At 38.0% G+C, this 16,454-nt stretch overlaps 1 protein-coding gene across 4 annotated transcripts in view; it reads left to right on the top strand.

Annotated features, from left to right (window-relative positions):
• Positions 1-16,454, top strand: part of CPED1 (cadherin like and PC-esterase domain containing 1) — a 142,089-nt gene that overhangs the window by 114,364 nt on the left and 11,271 nt on the right. For 3 of the 4 annotated variants that reach the window (XM_068996560.1, XM_068996553.1, XM_068996567.1), the window contains exons 17-18: positions 1,467-1,584; positions 8,147-8,283. In XM_068996560.1, coding sequence (XP_068852661.1) covers positions 1,467-1,584; positions 8,147-8,283 — 255 coding nt within the window. Of the gene's footprint in view, positions 1-1,466; positions 1,585-8,146; positions 8,284-8,721; positions 8,828-16,454 lie in introns of those variants that run through there. The other variant, XM_068996576.1, reaches the window with a different exon arrangement.

Raw genomic sequence — 16,454 nt, 5'->3', positions numbered from 1 at the left:
GTGCCATACATTTATGGAACTGCAGTAAATCTGTAGCTGCCACAGATTCATTTTGCATATTATATTCAATATGTCAAGGATGGTAAAGGATTGGTCTCCTACAAAGGTAAAAAGGAAACAAATAAATCTTGCTCAGGGATTCACAACCTCTCATGACATGATAGTTTAGATGTGAATTACAAATTAAATGCAAGCAGTGTCCTTTACTTTGGAAACACAACAAAGGCAATCAGTTACATAGTTCCCTGCATATTGGTTGTAATTAGTAATAAACCAGAAACATGAAATTGTTGTTAATGGTTTTGCCCAAGAAATGTGATTAAAATAAAATTTTGTTTGCTTAAACACATACCCTGGGCAGAATGAACAAGAAAATCCCTGGTGAGTTATTTTATGGCACTGTGTTGAGGGCAATGGCAGCACATTCAGGAATTTGGGGCTTTCTTGTGAAGTCCTGTGCAAATTGTTTTACTGCAGGGTAGGAACTTTCTGATGTTAATGTTAGTTGAAGTTATACTGTCAAATAGCTGTACAGTGTGTCCAGACCCAGAGACTTCAAAACACCATTTAATACTAGAAGATACTGTGCCATTCATTTTGTCATAACAGCTTTCCCTAGTTAGAGAGATTAAGCAGAGAACAGGACAACCCACACATAACCACTGTTTCGTTGCCTATTTATACACAGATATTATCATAACCTTTTGAAGTCACTGGGAAGATTTTTTTTTAGGTTTTTTTTTCACCACCATGGACTTTAATGAGATCAGAGTGAGACAACGGTTTCACTTTGCTTTTTGATTGCATAATCAAGAACCACCAGTACTGACAAAATTCCAAGATGTGTTCATATTGCTATCCACATCAGTGACACATATTCTATTAACTGTCAGCACCTTGACCCTGTTAGGACTTAATTGTCTTTTGCTCATTGGTGCAATTTAAGCATAACATCCTAGATGTAGCATAATCTCATGGCAACAGTGAATGATATTATATAACAGTGGTGAAATTAATTTTAATATCATTTTTAAAAATAGAAATTTTTTTCCTTTAAGCACCTGTATCTCCTGAAGCTAATTTGGGGCATTTCATCACAGAAATGGATTCCATGTGACTAGAAGTAGGCATACAAAATTCCTAAGGGCAAATAGGTAGAGATTATACAATATGTAGAGACCTCATGATGTTACATGAATGTTATATATGTTATCCTTAATAAATATTCTTATACCTTTAGCAAATGTAGTATCTTTTATGTTTACTGTGGATTGGGATAATTTATTACAAAACCTTTGTCTGAATGGAAAAAGGATTCTAAATTTCATATTAAACTATATATTGAAGAGCTAAGGATGAATTAATTGCAGAACCACCCCAAATAACTTTTTTACTCTTGAAGAGGATTTAAAGGTGATGTGGATGGGTGCAGTGATGTCATTTTCACTGATTCTATTTTAATTCAGGACTGTGGTTTCAAAATTCACCCAGAGGAGTCCTGTGGCTTGCAGCCTCTCTCTCATGAATACCTCTCAGCAATTTCACAGACAGTGTATAAGACCTGTGAAGCTGGAGACACAAAAGGTTTGTACTTTATCCCCCTTTTTTCTGAAAATTAACTCATTCAAAGAAAAACTAGAAACACTATTAACTCTTTGCTATAGACATGCACTAATCTATGCACCATAAATTGAACTAATCGCTTGTAATAGTTACTGATTTTTAAAATCAGGCTAATTTGTTTATGTGAGAACTTTTTGTTTAATAATTTTCTAATCAGTGATCCACCACTGCATGTGCTATTTTCATATAGTCTTTAAAATGCGTTGAAATATTCCATCAAAGCCACTTAAAATAAAAATGCTTTATCCTAAATAGAAGGGTTTTTCTACTCCAAATAAAAATTAACTCTAGAAAAAGAACACAACACTTAGATCCATTTGGATTTTATATTTCCACTGCTATATTAGAAACACAAAACTAGTTTTTAATTTTACATATATATATACACCTTAAAAAACAAGGGGGACAAATAAAGAATTATACAATAACTAATACAATCCAAACATGTCTTTGGTTTAGTGAGAACTCAGATTACAACAGATTATCAAACAGGTACTCATGTGAAAGTCACAGCTTCATGAAGATTTATTCCAGTGTACTTTAACTACTCAGGCATGGGGTCTTTTTCATATTTAAGTTGTTTGCTGTATTAAACAGTAAGTAATTCTGTTCAATTCTTGGTTAGAGAAATGAAAAATAGACCAACAGTCCTCTATGGTCTACTGACACAACTGTATTCTTTATCTTGCCATAGACAGGAGCAGCCCCCCACAGCAGTAAATTTGCACAAACTCGTTGAATAATCAATAAAAAGTAACAGGAATGTGGGAACTGCCTGAATGCATCACTTGATTTGAAACAGAGGCATGTAATAAATGTGTGTTATATGGAGGGAATGCACAAAAGAGACACTGCTGTTCCTAGCAGCGTATTTTAATCACACAAGTTGTGAATCATTCTATGCAACAATATCAGGACATAAAGTTCAAAACTAGAAAGCCCAAACCAAATCCACTGAGTCCTTTCTCGGGCAGACCATCTCCTTCTCCTGATGTACAGCATACTCTTTTTGAATACTGAATCTAGCTAAGTGAGGCTGCATATAGTATCTTTTGCAGCCCTATTGTGAATAATATACAAAATTAAAGTTCAAACAAACTTCAGGAGATGTATACTCAAAGGACAAGTTTATTAAACAGGGAAGAATAATTTGTGCTTATAAAGTGAATATTGCCAACAGGTGTCTAGTGTCTAGTGGGGTTTGCAGCATCTGGCAACAAGTGGCTGTATAGAGTTAATGTGTGTCTCAGCTCCCACCTGGAACTGGAAAGCATCATTCCAAATTTGTAACCAACAAATGATATACCAGTCCTGGCAATGAACAATGGCAAATGGCAAATTCCCTGCTAAAGCAGGAACATCTCGTAAATAAGTTAATTTTTCAGAGAAGCCAAGCAATGTCATTTTCTCTCAGAAATCAAATCAAAACTTCTGCAGAGGTAAGGTGGTGTCATACACTGTTCTCATGCTAGGAAACAGTTTCATAGGGACACTGAGGTACTACTACAGTAAAATATATCTGTGCTGAGAAGAGCTTGTGTTTGAGCATTCACAGACAGAGGCTGAGGTGGAACATCAGAGAAAGAGATGAAACCTTACTTCTTCTGACTTTAATGGTAGAATTTAGAAGTCTGCTTTATAGCTCAGTACAACCAGGATTTCACGACTCATTTCTAACCTTTTGAGGTAGAGCAGAGGCAGTAATTCAGGGTCTAACTGTGACAGAAGTGACTTCCTCTTCTCCTAGTCACCCTGGCACTATTCTTTGAAGGAAATTCAACACTTTTCCAAATATACACTTAATTTGCACTATTTCTCTCTCTCTCTCTCCATCCCTCTTTTAATCAATAAATGCAAATATACAACAGGGGAAGTTTCTTTCCTTTGTGTTTATGTCATGGAATGAAATTACAATTTTTCTACCAAAAAAATCTTTTTCTTTCAGAAGTTCTCCTTTGATTCATGTGGTTTGAGCCAGGCTATCATATGAAAATTAACTCGTTGTTCATTTTTGCATTATCAATAATACAGAAGTCAGCAAATATTAACTGTGTGTTTGGCTTCTCAGAGGGAGAGAGGGAGAGAGGGAGAGAGAACTGACAGACACCATGAGAACCCCAACTTGTGCTAAATTCCTGCAGGTGGATCAGGTTACTGCAGTCTGTAGAATGTGGTTGGTAGACAATTACAAAATCTGGTGGGTAAGATATCACAAATTCCCTTTTAACTTTCTGTTGCTGTGACATGTATGTTTTAGTTATATCCCACTTTCTATTCTTCCTACAACTGTACCCAGTCTAAAATAATTCTGTGTGGTCTCTGTTTGCATTCAACAGCTGTCTGGATCTGGATCCAGCAGAGACATAAATTGAAGTCCAGCAAAATGAATGTGTCCTTTGGTTACAAGGGAGTAAATCTCAGTTTGGACATAAGTCCATAGGCCTAAGGCTATTTATTCTGTAGCAAATCATGTCCTTTTAAAAACAGTTTTTACTTTTGTTTTTCATAGATGCAGCTAGAATGAAAAGAAAAATATTTCCATAGCTTATTCACAGAGAAAAACCTTTCTAAAGGTCTTAGGGTACCAAATAAACACCAAATGCAAAAGTAAACTAGTCATAAATCAACAGATTTAAATCAGTGTAGGTTAAACATTTAGATTTTGAATTATCAAGCTAGAATACTATTTTCTCTTTCTATGGATGATTGTTCAGCACTATAGAAAAACCTTGATTTTAAATTTGAAAGCAAAATATGTGTAATTGTGACTATGACAATGTAAAAGGATGAATAAAAATAAAAGAGACTGAAAGAAAAAGCAAAACTATCAAGTGTACAGCCGTTATTGTTTAAAACTTTCAATTTTAGGCTAATATTTTTTAAATAGAAAGTAAACAATCCCAAGTAATTATTTTGAAAGTCTGTTTATTTTCATGCAATTTTATGAGAACAGTTTCAAGGAGTACTGGCAATGTTTAATCTCGTATCTTAAGCAGAAGATTTATGTATGCAACTGATAACTACCCTAATGAGCCAAAAATCCAGCTTTCGATCTTCCTGTGGAAACCTCCTGCTTACCGGTTTTCATAAAACTTTGATTATGCAAATTTTTATTTTGTGAAGAAACTAACAGTGTGTCTTTCTTTCTTGCTCTCATTCACTTAATTATTGGTAAACTTGCCCTTTCCTGGTAGAGCCAATGTTAGTGCTTTTGCCTGAAGCACCACAAAATGTTGCCTGATTGAAATGGTGCTGAAAGCTGGATTATGTGCTGCTAACTTATACAAGTGAGGGAAGAGCAACTTAAAATTGCCATAGAATATAAACCTAATTTCCAAGCTAATACTGTTTGCAATTTTTCACTGTTGTCTTCTTTTTTGTGAGATTCATTTTATCTTTTAACAAATCCTACTTCTGAAGGTTAAGAATTCATTGACCAACTGTTGTGAAATTGCAACATGAAGAGTTCACAATAGTTGGATTTAAAATGCATAAACTTACACGCATCATTTAAAAACTCTATGTAAATATAAAACCAGGAAGTATTCTGTTAGCATTAAATGTTTAGTGCTTCCTATAAATATGAATTTATCTCCATATATGTGTGTTCTCAAATATTTTTACATTTGCCACTAACCTTTAACATATGCCAGAAATTGATCTTTTTTTTCATTAATATGCCTAGGGAATTATTGACCATAAACCAAACTATTTAAAAGAAGCTTGTCAAAAGTTACTTATCACTTTCAGTTGCCAAAGTTTAAACTTTTATTTTTCAGATATTTTGGCTCCTCAATATTCATTTTATATAGTTCTACTTTTCTAGTTTATTACCTAAAACCAGATCAGCTCATAAAAGTATGGGATGTTAAAAAGAAAATTCCATGAAATGAGGGATCTCATATGTTGTAGACATTGCCAGAACTTTTATATATTTGGGTTGAAAGAAAAATTACAACATCAGGAAAAAAAATACTGAGTTTTCATATAATTTTAAAATATAGGTCACTGCCTGAAACATCTCTTGGGTCATTTATTAAGGCCTCTATAGTAGTGGCAGGGTCTGAGTCCAGACTTCAAACCAACCAACCATTCTGTCCCTGCTCTCAAAAGGTACAAAGCAGTAAAAGGTGTTTGCATGGCACCTATTGCTGGGTTATCAGAGACCTAGCATTTTCAATCTCCTCAAGAGAAGGCTGTGAAGCTGGGAATGACCACTTAGTCATAGATTGCAAAGTGGGAGCCAATGGCAAGATCCACAAGTGGCAATAGAAATCTTGGAGGGTCAAAGTATTCCTGGTCCCAGTGATGGCCAGAGACCACAGCCTGGAACAGGGCACCCCAAAGCCAAGGGAGGGCCAGCATGAGTAAGGGATTCACAACAGGCAGTGCTGGGAGGCTACAGTAAGAGAAAAAGTCTAAATTCAACCTCTGGTGTCCCAGCTGAGCAGGGTATTAATTTGGAAGAGGACTCCCTGCTCCAGAACCTGATTATCCCCTTTGTAACTTGATAAAGATTCAATTTAACCCCTTGATAAAAATTCTACATAGGATCTTGCTCAGGGACCAAAGTTCAGATCTCTCTTTTCACACAAAAATTACCAGGTTACAAGCATGCTGTTTGCCTGTCCTAATGAATTTTGAACTTTAAAATGGTCCTTAACTGAGTGGGGAATATATCTCCTAACAGCTGAGTGATTAGGGTGCAGAAAATGCAAGTTTGAAACTCCTCTGAGCAAGAAGCATGAGTATCTCTGTCCTTCTGTTTGCACTCTCCCACCATGGTCCTGAGTTTCCCTCCTTCTCTCCTTCCTCCCTCCATGCTGGGAACTGGGCTGCTTGCCCAGCACAGCTTCCATGAGGCACCCATGCCCATGGGAACAGGGGAAGCTGGGTTATGCTCACTGAACCACACTGTGCTCAAAGCCAGAGTCCAAGGTTTTGTTTAGGTTCAGTCTGCTATAATTTGCTCCAAATCATCTACAAGTACTTCTGAGGGTGGTGTGAGCATGTTCTGCACCGGGCAGAAAGAAGGGCAGCTGTGCAGTGTACACAGCCACTGGTACTGCATGGTCACCGCACTGTGGGATGTATTCATCCTTTAGATGTACCTGTGTGGGCTTCCCTACAAAAAATTCTTGATGCTTTTATTTAGAAGGACTTCTTTATCTACTAAGACGACTCACCCTGCTACTTACCAAAACATAGTCCCTTGGACTTTTGCCTAAGTGCAAGCACAAACTGCCTCCCTGGAAACTCCCTTGCTCCTGAGGTAGCAGCTGACTCTCCCAAGGCCACTGGGATCCTTGAGGGTTTCTTCACTCAGCCTCCCCCTCAGTCCCTGGCCAGATGAAATATCAAAAGGCAGTATTGTATTTTTTGTTGTTGCTTCCTGTGCAGCAGCAATCCATCACGCACAGCTGGCTGCTGAGCTGCTGCCTGGCAGCAGTGGTGGGGACAGACTCTAAGGCCAGGTCTGATCTCCAAACATTTGACTTTGGGGCTGTTTTCTGGGCTTTGGTGAGAAACTCATCTGTGGTAGCAAGGCCCAATAACAGTGGCACAAGGATCTCAGGCCTCTGTGCCCTTCTTTGTGTAATGCCTTCAATAAGAACAGAAGTAGGTTTTGCTGGCAGTTACATAGGCACTGGGAGATACTGTCAGCACCTTGTACTTATAACAGCTAGAAAAAGTGTTTCTTTTGTTCATCTGAATATGAAGGCAACTCAAAAGTTTTCTGTCTTCCTTCAGAAGTTAAATCCCTCAAGCTTCCAGTAGGATTTTGGAAAGGAATAGTTTTAGAAAATCAAAATAACAAAACCATTTAAACTTAGATAAGGGATTACTAAAACCCACTGATTTTTAATAATCCTACTTTATGCTCCTAATCAAAATAATTTTTGTAAATAAGATCAGGCTCTCATAAATCACATATATTATTCATTTCACCTTACTGTCATCTTCTGAAGTGTATTTTTGCAGTCTGGGACAATCCTCTGAATTCTCACAAGTTAAAAAAAATAGTGTTTTGGAATAAAGTCTTAGTCTTGCTTCATTTTTATATCAAGTGCTCTCAACCGTACACCCAACCTTTAGAGGTTTCATTGTAGATGAGAATGAATCTTCAGACATGTCTGAATGTGCATATTTTCTTTTTGTATTCAACCTCCTCACCCATTTTCTCTTTCGCATACCCCTTGTGTTGAGAAAGGATAAGCTGTTACAAGAAAGGCAACATGGACTGAGAAATGAACCCACAACTGGCTGTCAAATTTGAGCATTCGCAGCTCTTTCAGGGAAAGGAAGAAACTCCCACCCTAGCTAAAGGAAAGGGGCATAACACAGTGAAACGAAATAGTCTCTTCAAAGGATTGGAGGGCATTTAATGTATGGGAAACTCCCATAAGAGGTTTTTTTACTCATATGTGAATAAAATACTCAAAAATATCTTACTTACTTCCTGTGTAATAAAACTACTCAGAAGAATACAGAGGAGGTGCTGACATTCATTGCTGTTTTCCAGGGCAATGGATTGTCCCTTGCCTCAGCTGCTCTGACAACAGAACCTGCGACTGGAGAGAAATAACGTGGCAGCCCCACGGCTGCCAATACTCTGTGCTGGCCAAGCCCAAGCTCCAGCACTGTGTGGAGGGCAGAAGGGTATGTAAAAGGCTTTACATTTTAATTCATTCTTATTTACCTGGATATTTAGTGTCCTGAAGCTTTCAAAGTATTTTTAAGATTGATATGTGAGAAAAATCCCTTTTTATTAAAACTAGAAAAATATTGGGGTGAAAAATTCACAGGGATGAAAACCAACTGCTGTCTGTAATTTAGGCTCATATGCAGACACAGTTGTCTGCTGCCATTTCACAGAGGATCTTAGGTCACACCACTGGAGTTTCAAGACCTATGGTGTATGTGGTTCAGTCTGACCTGCAGTGAGTACGCAAGGACAGCAAATGGAGGATGTATTTGCATTGTTGTCACAGTTTTGTCTCCCATGCAAGTTGGTTTTCTTCTGCTGCATACCTAATGCATGGCATTGCTTGTGCACACTAATCTTACCAAGTCTTCTTGCACATTCTTTTCTTTTAGTGAAGCTTCTAAAGTGATTGCTTGGAAACACAAGGTCTCCTTAATAAGCATGCTATGACTGTTAAACTGTTGAGAGAGAGCTCTGATCTGAGGCTCAGGTACCTTACTGAGGATACAAATATCCAGAAAGTAAGTAATTGTTATAAAGCTCTTTAAAGTGTATTGCCTAGGTAAGAAAATAGTAACTAAAAGTGGCATTTTGATAAAATCCAAGAGCATTTCCATATAGACAAATACAAAAATAATAGTCTTTCAATTAATATTTCCTCCTTCATTTCTGATAAATTTCTTGCCCTGCACAAAGGACTTTATTGCTATTTTGCTTTATTTCTGCCTGTGGTTTTCTCTGTTTACTATAGAGCTGTAGGTTACTCCTAGAATATTTTTCAAAAAAAATATTGCTTTTTATGACTGAGGAGAAGCTTGATTTGCTTCTCATGTACAAAGCAAGCTCTTCTGGACTGACCACAGAGAAAAATATTCAAGAATATGATTGCTTTGCTTTGGTCTTTGATTTCCATGGTCATAAGGCTGCTTTGACAAGCAACCAGCCTTTGGTCAGGCAATTGAAGGACAGTGGAGGAACAGTATGCCACTGTGGAAGTAGATTGCCAGGGAATTGCTGAGAGGATTTGCTGACATTTCCACATCCCGAAGCTGACCACTCTCATTCATGAGTGTCAAAAAGAGGACAGCATTTGTAAAGGCTCTATTAAAACCAAGTATATGAAATGAGTGTCTGTGAAGCTCAATTTCATAAATCAAATTCCATGATATTCTAACTCTGAGGTTGCTGATCTATTCTAGTGTCAGATGACAGCCAGATCCTATGTGACCTACATTAACACCTTAAGAGAAAAATCTCTGTAAAACTAATAGCACTTGTTTCCCATTCTGCACCTTTTACAGGAGTCTCCTGACATTGTCTGATAACCTTTGCTGCTCTGTAGAAATCTGCTGAATTACCCCTGTTACCTTTGCACAGGTGTCCATTTGCCTGGTTTATTCTTTTAAAGTCATCACTCTAAAGCATGCTCCCCTTTTAGTATATTTCTCCTATCTCTTTCCTTCAGATGTTATTTTATCATAACTTTGTAGTGATTTTAATTTTGTGTGACATTTTGCAATAGCATTTTTACTTCTTTTACCAAATAAATAAATAAATTGGATCAACTCCTTTTTGTCAATACAACTTAAGATCTAAGAGAGACTTTCTTCATACCAAAGTCAGATGAAAAAAAATGGTTCCCTTCTTGGCTGATAAGATCCTGATTCTGCCTTTGATAAGTCAAACTTTGGAATTACTTTACGCTGTCCAATCGATGTAGTAGAAAAAGAATTTTTTTTCATTTGCTTACTGAAAAAGACTTTTGTCTGTGTTATTTAGGTTTAAGCAACCTGGACTTTTTATAAAGGAGCTATTGAGAAGCAGGAAGATATAATTCTTGTGAACAAATACATGTTTATTTCAAAAGAGATTTTGATAACCATCTATAAATGTTTATATTTCCTCAATTGTGATTTTAGTTTTGATTTATTATATACCTTGTCTCAAAGTACTACAGAGATCACTGACATCTCAAACTGAAGATATCATAATTTCCTTAATAAAATAAGCAGGAGGTTTCAATGCTGGAAACAAAAGCAGATGTCAAAAAATAGCATGAGTGCCAAATGAAAGGGAAAAAGTCATCAACCCAAGTGAGGACACTGAGGTGATCTGGAATGCTGTTTGATTTACATTTTTGTTTGCTGAAGTTCACTAAGAACTTCATGTGTCCACTCAAAATGGGCTCAACTAACCTGGGTGCCTCTCTGTGGAGGGATTTTGAATATTCAGCTTGTGTAACTTTAGTCTCTGGAGTTCAAAATCCCTTACAAAGGACATCTTTGCTGTTGACATGGACACAGGAATTGAGTGCACCCTAGTCAAGTTTCCTGACACCACCAACCTGTGTGGTGCAGTTGACTTGCTGAAGGGAAGGGATGCCATCCAGAGGGACCTTGACAGGCTTGAAAGATGAGCCTCTGTGAACCTCAAGAAGTTCAAAAGGCCAAGTGCAATGTCCTGCACCTCTGTTAGGGCAATACCAATCACAAATTCAGGCTGGGCAGAGAATGGACTGAAAGCAGCCCTGGTGAGAAGGACTTGGGGGTGTTTGTGGACAAAAAGCTCAACATGAGCCAGCAGTGTGCACTCACAGTACAGAAAGCCAACCACACCCTGGGCTACATCAGAAGCAGTGTGGGCAGCAGGCTGAAGGAAGTGATTTTCTCCCTCTGCTCTGCCCGGAGTACTGTGTCCAGCTCTGGGGTCCTCAGCAAAAGAAAAATGCTGACTGTTGGAATGAGTCCAGAGGAGGGCCTGTGAGTGGTCACTGGGCTGGGGCACCTCTCCTATGAAGACAGGCTCCAAAAGTTGGGCCTGTTTAGTCTGGAGTACAGAAGGCTCTGGGGAGACCTTAGAGCAGTCTTCCAGTATCTGAAGGGGGTCTACGAGAGAGATTGAGAGGGACTTTTTACAAGGGCAGGTAGTGATAGGACAAGGGGGAATGGCTGGAAAGAGGGTAGGTTTAGATATTAGGAAGAAGTTCTTTACTCTAAGGATTGTGAAGCTCTGTCAGAGGTTACCCAGAGAAGTTGTGAACTTGCCATCCTTAGAGGTCTTCAAGACCAGGCTGGATGGGGCTCTGAGCAACCTGGACTAGTGGAAGGTTCCCTGCCCATGTCAGGGGGTTGGAACCAAATGATCTTTAAGGTCCCTTCCAACCCAAACCAATCCATGATTCTATGATCATGCTAAGACATAAACAGCATAAGTCTGTGATTACATCTTTTAATTTGAATAGGAGGTGTTAATCTCTACACCACTGTCAGATTTCAACTTTGGTAGCTGGAGGCTGTTTTCATGTGCTTCTGTATTAGTTTTATATGGCAAAAAAAAAAAAAAAAAAAAAGATGAAAAAAAGCCTACTTATCTTTCTACCTTTAATGAATGTGAAGGGAGACATGCAACAATTAACCAGTGCTGTGCTGTGTCCCTGATTTGTGTTCACTTCAGCAAGTGATGAATTAAGATGTAAAGTGAATGCTCTTTTTGGCTGAAATGCAGCACATGGAAGACGAACTGTGTTTTAAAGTGCAATCTTTCTCTTGTTCTCGAGTTTCATAGAACAATGGCAAAATGCAGCAGATATCTCTTGGTCACTAACTTGTATTCATTTGTCAGTGTTTCTGAAATATATCTGTGGTCACCTAAACAGAGTACTTCTTTCCTGCCTGCATCATAATTATGCCTTCAAAAATGCTTTCTAATTTGCTTTCTGACTCCAGGCTGCTTTTATTTCTTACATTAAAATTGATTTGTTTTCTAAAGCACATCTGTAAAATTGTAATCTTTCTCTATAAGAGAAATCCATTTCCCTGGCTGAGTTCCAGTTGATTCCACATCATCATTAACTGCTATTTTAGTTTGTGTCCATATAAAACTGTTTGAATTAAGTTGTTTATGTGTGTTGTGGTTTAACCTGTCAGGCAGCTGGACACCACACAGCCATCCACTCACTTGCCCACAGGGATGAGGGAATCAGAAAATAGGTAAAACTTGTGGGTTCAGAAAAAGACAGTTTAGCAGAATGGAAGAGGAAGGGAAAATAATAATAATAAGAAGAAGAAGTATAAGTATACAAAGGAAGTAATGCACAATGCAATTTCTCAACACCCACTGACTGATGCCTATCCCATCCCAGAGCAGCAGCCACTGCCCCCCAACCAATTCCCCCCACTTCTATTGTTTAGCATGATGCCATATGGTTTGACATATCCCTCTGGCCAGTTGGGGTCAGCTGTCCTGGCTGTGTCCACTCAGCTTCTTGTGCCAGCATCCTCTCTGGCACGGAGGAATGGGAAGCTAAAAAGTCCTTGACTTAGTGTGAGTGCTGCTCAGCAACAATGAAACCATCAGTGTGTTACCAATATTATTCTATCCTGAACCCAAACCACAGCACTGTACCAGCTACTGGGAAGAAAATTAATTCTATCCCACCCAAAACCAGGACACTTGGTTTCATAAAAACTAAGACCACCTGTAGTGAAACAATAACACTCAAGCTGATGGAGACATGAGAATGTATGTACATGCACAAAACAGTTTTATGAGGCCTTATTTTGCTTTATGATGTGTTAGCAAGAATAGTCAGTCATATGTCTGTATTTCATACACAGTAAACAGGAAAATTTTGAAGTGCTGAGGTTAAGGTTGTTCTGGCTGAGTAGATTTTCTTTCAGTCCACTTTTAATATCAGCAGGCTTTTTTCTCCTCCACTTTAAGGGAAATGAGATGCAGACTGTCTCATTCTTAGGCAGCTCCATATGTATGTCCTAATTGAATCAAATAAATTTTTCATCATAATAAAATATTACATCTCTATTATGTTGGCTCAACAAAATTCTCTGTAGCTGTGGTTAATGACTTTTTACAGTAATACATATACAAATGTATTAAGACAATTCTTTGATTTTTGTACAAGATTGATTTTTTACTTTTAAAAATGGGTGAAGGGAAAAGGGTTCTAACAGGTTGTTATTTATCCAATTAGCAGTATATAGAAAGTTGGCCTCAATAGCAGGAGGGATATATATTTTGCTTATCATTGAGAAATACTACCCAGAGTTTAGTCATATAATAAAGTACCATTGAGTCATGTGTAATTAAGAACAGGAAATATTAAAAGGCAATATTTGCTGAAGTACTTAAAATTCAGCTGTTAAAACAGGAATTTTTACTTATAATTTCTTAATAACATTTTAGAGTTAAGTAGTGTTTTGAACTTTCAGGTGTTTAAATTTCCCAAGTGTGGTTAATTTTTAATGATAGGTCTTGTTAAGAAGTGAATTCCACTATGCTTACACAATCTTTCAAAGCCTTTAAGCTATAATGGAATTTTTCACACAAAATATTTGCAACAGAAGACAGTGAAAACATCTGTCTGTGTGGAAGCGTTGTTCTTTGTCTGGTAAAATTAGAACCTGTGTATGTCTGATTGTTTAGTCATCCTGCAGACAAATGCCCCATCAACTTGAACAGTATATGACTAAGTCTTGTGCCAGACTTGTAAAAAAAATGAGGCATGTTTTACTCTACACACCTAAGTCATCATGTTCCTCATTATTTCATAGAGATAAATACAGAATCATCCCTGGAGCCTTTTGTTCAAATCATATTAAATACTGCATGGCACGTGCAACTACAGTGAGTTCATCTAATTGTATAGAGATAAATGTGTCTATAGTTACCATACATTCAATTACACTGAAAGATTATTTTCATTCATTAGAACTCTTGGGTTAGTTGAAGGACATAGGTTTTCTTCCTGGGGCTAAACACCACTTATTTTAACCTTTGAGTCCTCCAAGCATTTGCTGAAAATGAAGCTGACTTGCAAAAGGTGGACTTTGAAAGATGCCTTCCGATGGCTTGCATACCACAACAAAATGTGTTTGGCCAACTCTCCACAAGGGCAGTTTGAAAAGAGGGTAGGATACCTACAGGTACCTACAGATATCCTCTTCCTCCACTTCAATTTTTTTTTTTCTTTCGAGGAGAAGAAAAAGAAGAATTTGGGGTTTTTTCCAGGATTTACACATCTCACATCATGGTTGAACCAATGGTTTGAAGCAGATTGTTGGATGCAGACAAAATCTTAATGAATGGATGCAGAGTGTGTGTGCAGATGTGCTGGTGATGTGCTAAGCATCCACCAGCCTGGGGTGCATCAAATTACAAGAAATGCACACCTATCTTGCTATCTGAGATCTTCTTCAGACGTATGAGAGAGCATTCCCTTCAAAATCCCAGCACACAGTCTCCAGAGGATGACTGCTGATACTGTCCCGTGATGACTGCAAACAGACTTTAGAGCTCCCTCTGAGAGCTAGAGGGCAGGGGCCATAGGTTTCACATACTGCAGTCCTAGTTCTCATACCTTTCAACAAAGCCATGATTCCACTGTGGAAGACAAAAACAAAGTTAAACAAATTTGTCTGATTCCAGTGATACAGTCCTGATATGGCTCATACCTACTTGAACAATCAAAGACTTCTTGACTGAATGCTAATATGGGTACTATAATTGACTGACACCTTTAAGAATAACCTCCCCTTTTGATCTGTCTTTCTGTACAACCACAAGTCCACTTTGGCCCATTTCTTTCTTTCCCACTTGCAGCAAGCCTTGACTATTCTCTTAGCAGACCTGTTTCTAAAAGTCTGTGTTAATTTCCCTGGTGGAACATGTATTCTTCCCCAGTGTGATGTTGCTATCTTTCTCATTCCTGATTTGGAAATGGGCTGAGCGCAGTCTCATCAGTCTTGTGATAATATTTGAAGAAGTATGTCAGGGCCTTAACAGTTGCCTGTTTCATGATGCTGATTGCTCTAAAGGAATCTGCTCTGACTCCTGTCAGCTACTTCACATTTTCAGAACATCAGGACAAAAACAATAGGAATATGCTAAGGCCCACCTGATATTTTCATATGGCGCCCAGCATCATGGCATTTCCGGACTAGAGCTGCCACTTTAAGACATGATCATATCTAACTTCTTTCTTCTGGTAGGGGTTTACTAAATGACTGCACATAGTTCCCCTCCATCTCCAGACCTGGCCAGCAAGGTACCCCAGGGCAGACTTGAAAATTCTGTCATGGGTCCACTGTTTGTGTGTATGTACCTGTGTAGGTATAGAAAAATTGCAAAGCCCTAAAATGCTAAATCATTTAACAATGTAGATTGGGGTGTGTTTTGCTCTAATTTTCACATAACAAAAACAATGGGAAAGAGATCTTCATCTTTGGTGCTCTGCAGTCTTTGAGACTTTGGAAATGTTTGCATGATTCTTCACACCTAAATTGCTGGTGAATGCAAAGTGTTGGCAAAAAAGACATCTGTGCATCATGTTCATTGGCATTGTACATGGTTCTTTTCTCCTTTTTTTCCATGGAAGTTGTTGTCCTGCTATTCAAAATCAGTAGTAGATGAGATTAGATCAAATATAGTTAGGAGAAAACAGCTATGAGAATTCTAGTCACACTAGAATGAGATAAAAACATCCCATCTGCCAAATTAGTGTAATTAATAGCTGAATATGCTCCTTTGCAATTCCCATGTGCTGTGATAACAAAATGGTGTCATATGTTACTAGAAGTAGATGAGAAGCAGTCTGTGTTTTCTACCAACTGCTGTACGTGTGTAACTCGGTAGGGCCTGTTTGTTATTCTGCTAATGATGTGTTAGGTTTTCACAGAAGTGTTCTCACCCACATTACAAGCTAATGATGTCCTTGCCTGTGAATATCTGAGAACTGCTTTTTAAATACATATGCATCAAGATACTACAGCGATGGGCTTATGAAATGGAGATTAAAGAGACAAGGATATAGACAGGCTGGAGAGATTAAGAGATTTTGCAACCTAAAAGAATTGTTGCATAAAACCTCAAGTTAACCTATTTTAAAATTAGGACATATTCTAAGCATGGACTGTCTTCCTAATTGTAAATAATTTTATGCATGTGTGTGTCTGTCAGAGAGGGAAAGAGAGAAAGAATATGCAACCAGTCCTTCCATGGATCCAAGGATCCTTGACTTCTGTGAGTCATGTTATGCTTGATTTAAAGAGGTTTCTTTTGACACGATGTGAAAAGCTGGAAACCCCCTTGCGTATGAGAGAAATGCTTA

This window comes from Aphelocoma coerulescens, chromosome 1A (genome assembly GCF_041296385.1).
Source record: "Aphelocoma coerulescens isolate FSJ_1873_10779 chromosome 1A, UR_Acoe_1.0, whole genome shotgun sequence".
In the NCBI taxonomy this organism is placed as follows: Eukaryota; Metazoa; Chordata; class Aves; order Passeriformes; family Corvidae; genus Aphelocoma; species Aphelocoma coerulescens.
Note: the sequence above shows the minus strand (reverse complement) of the source record. Positions and strands in the feature narration are given on the sequence as shown.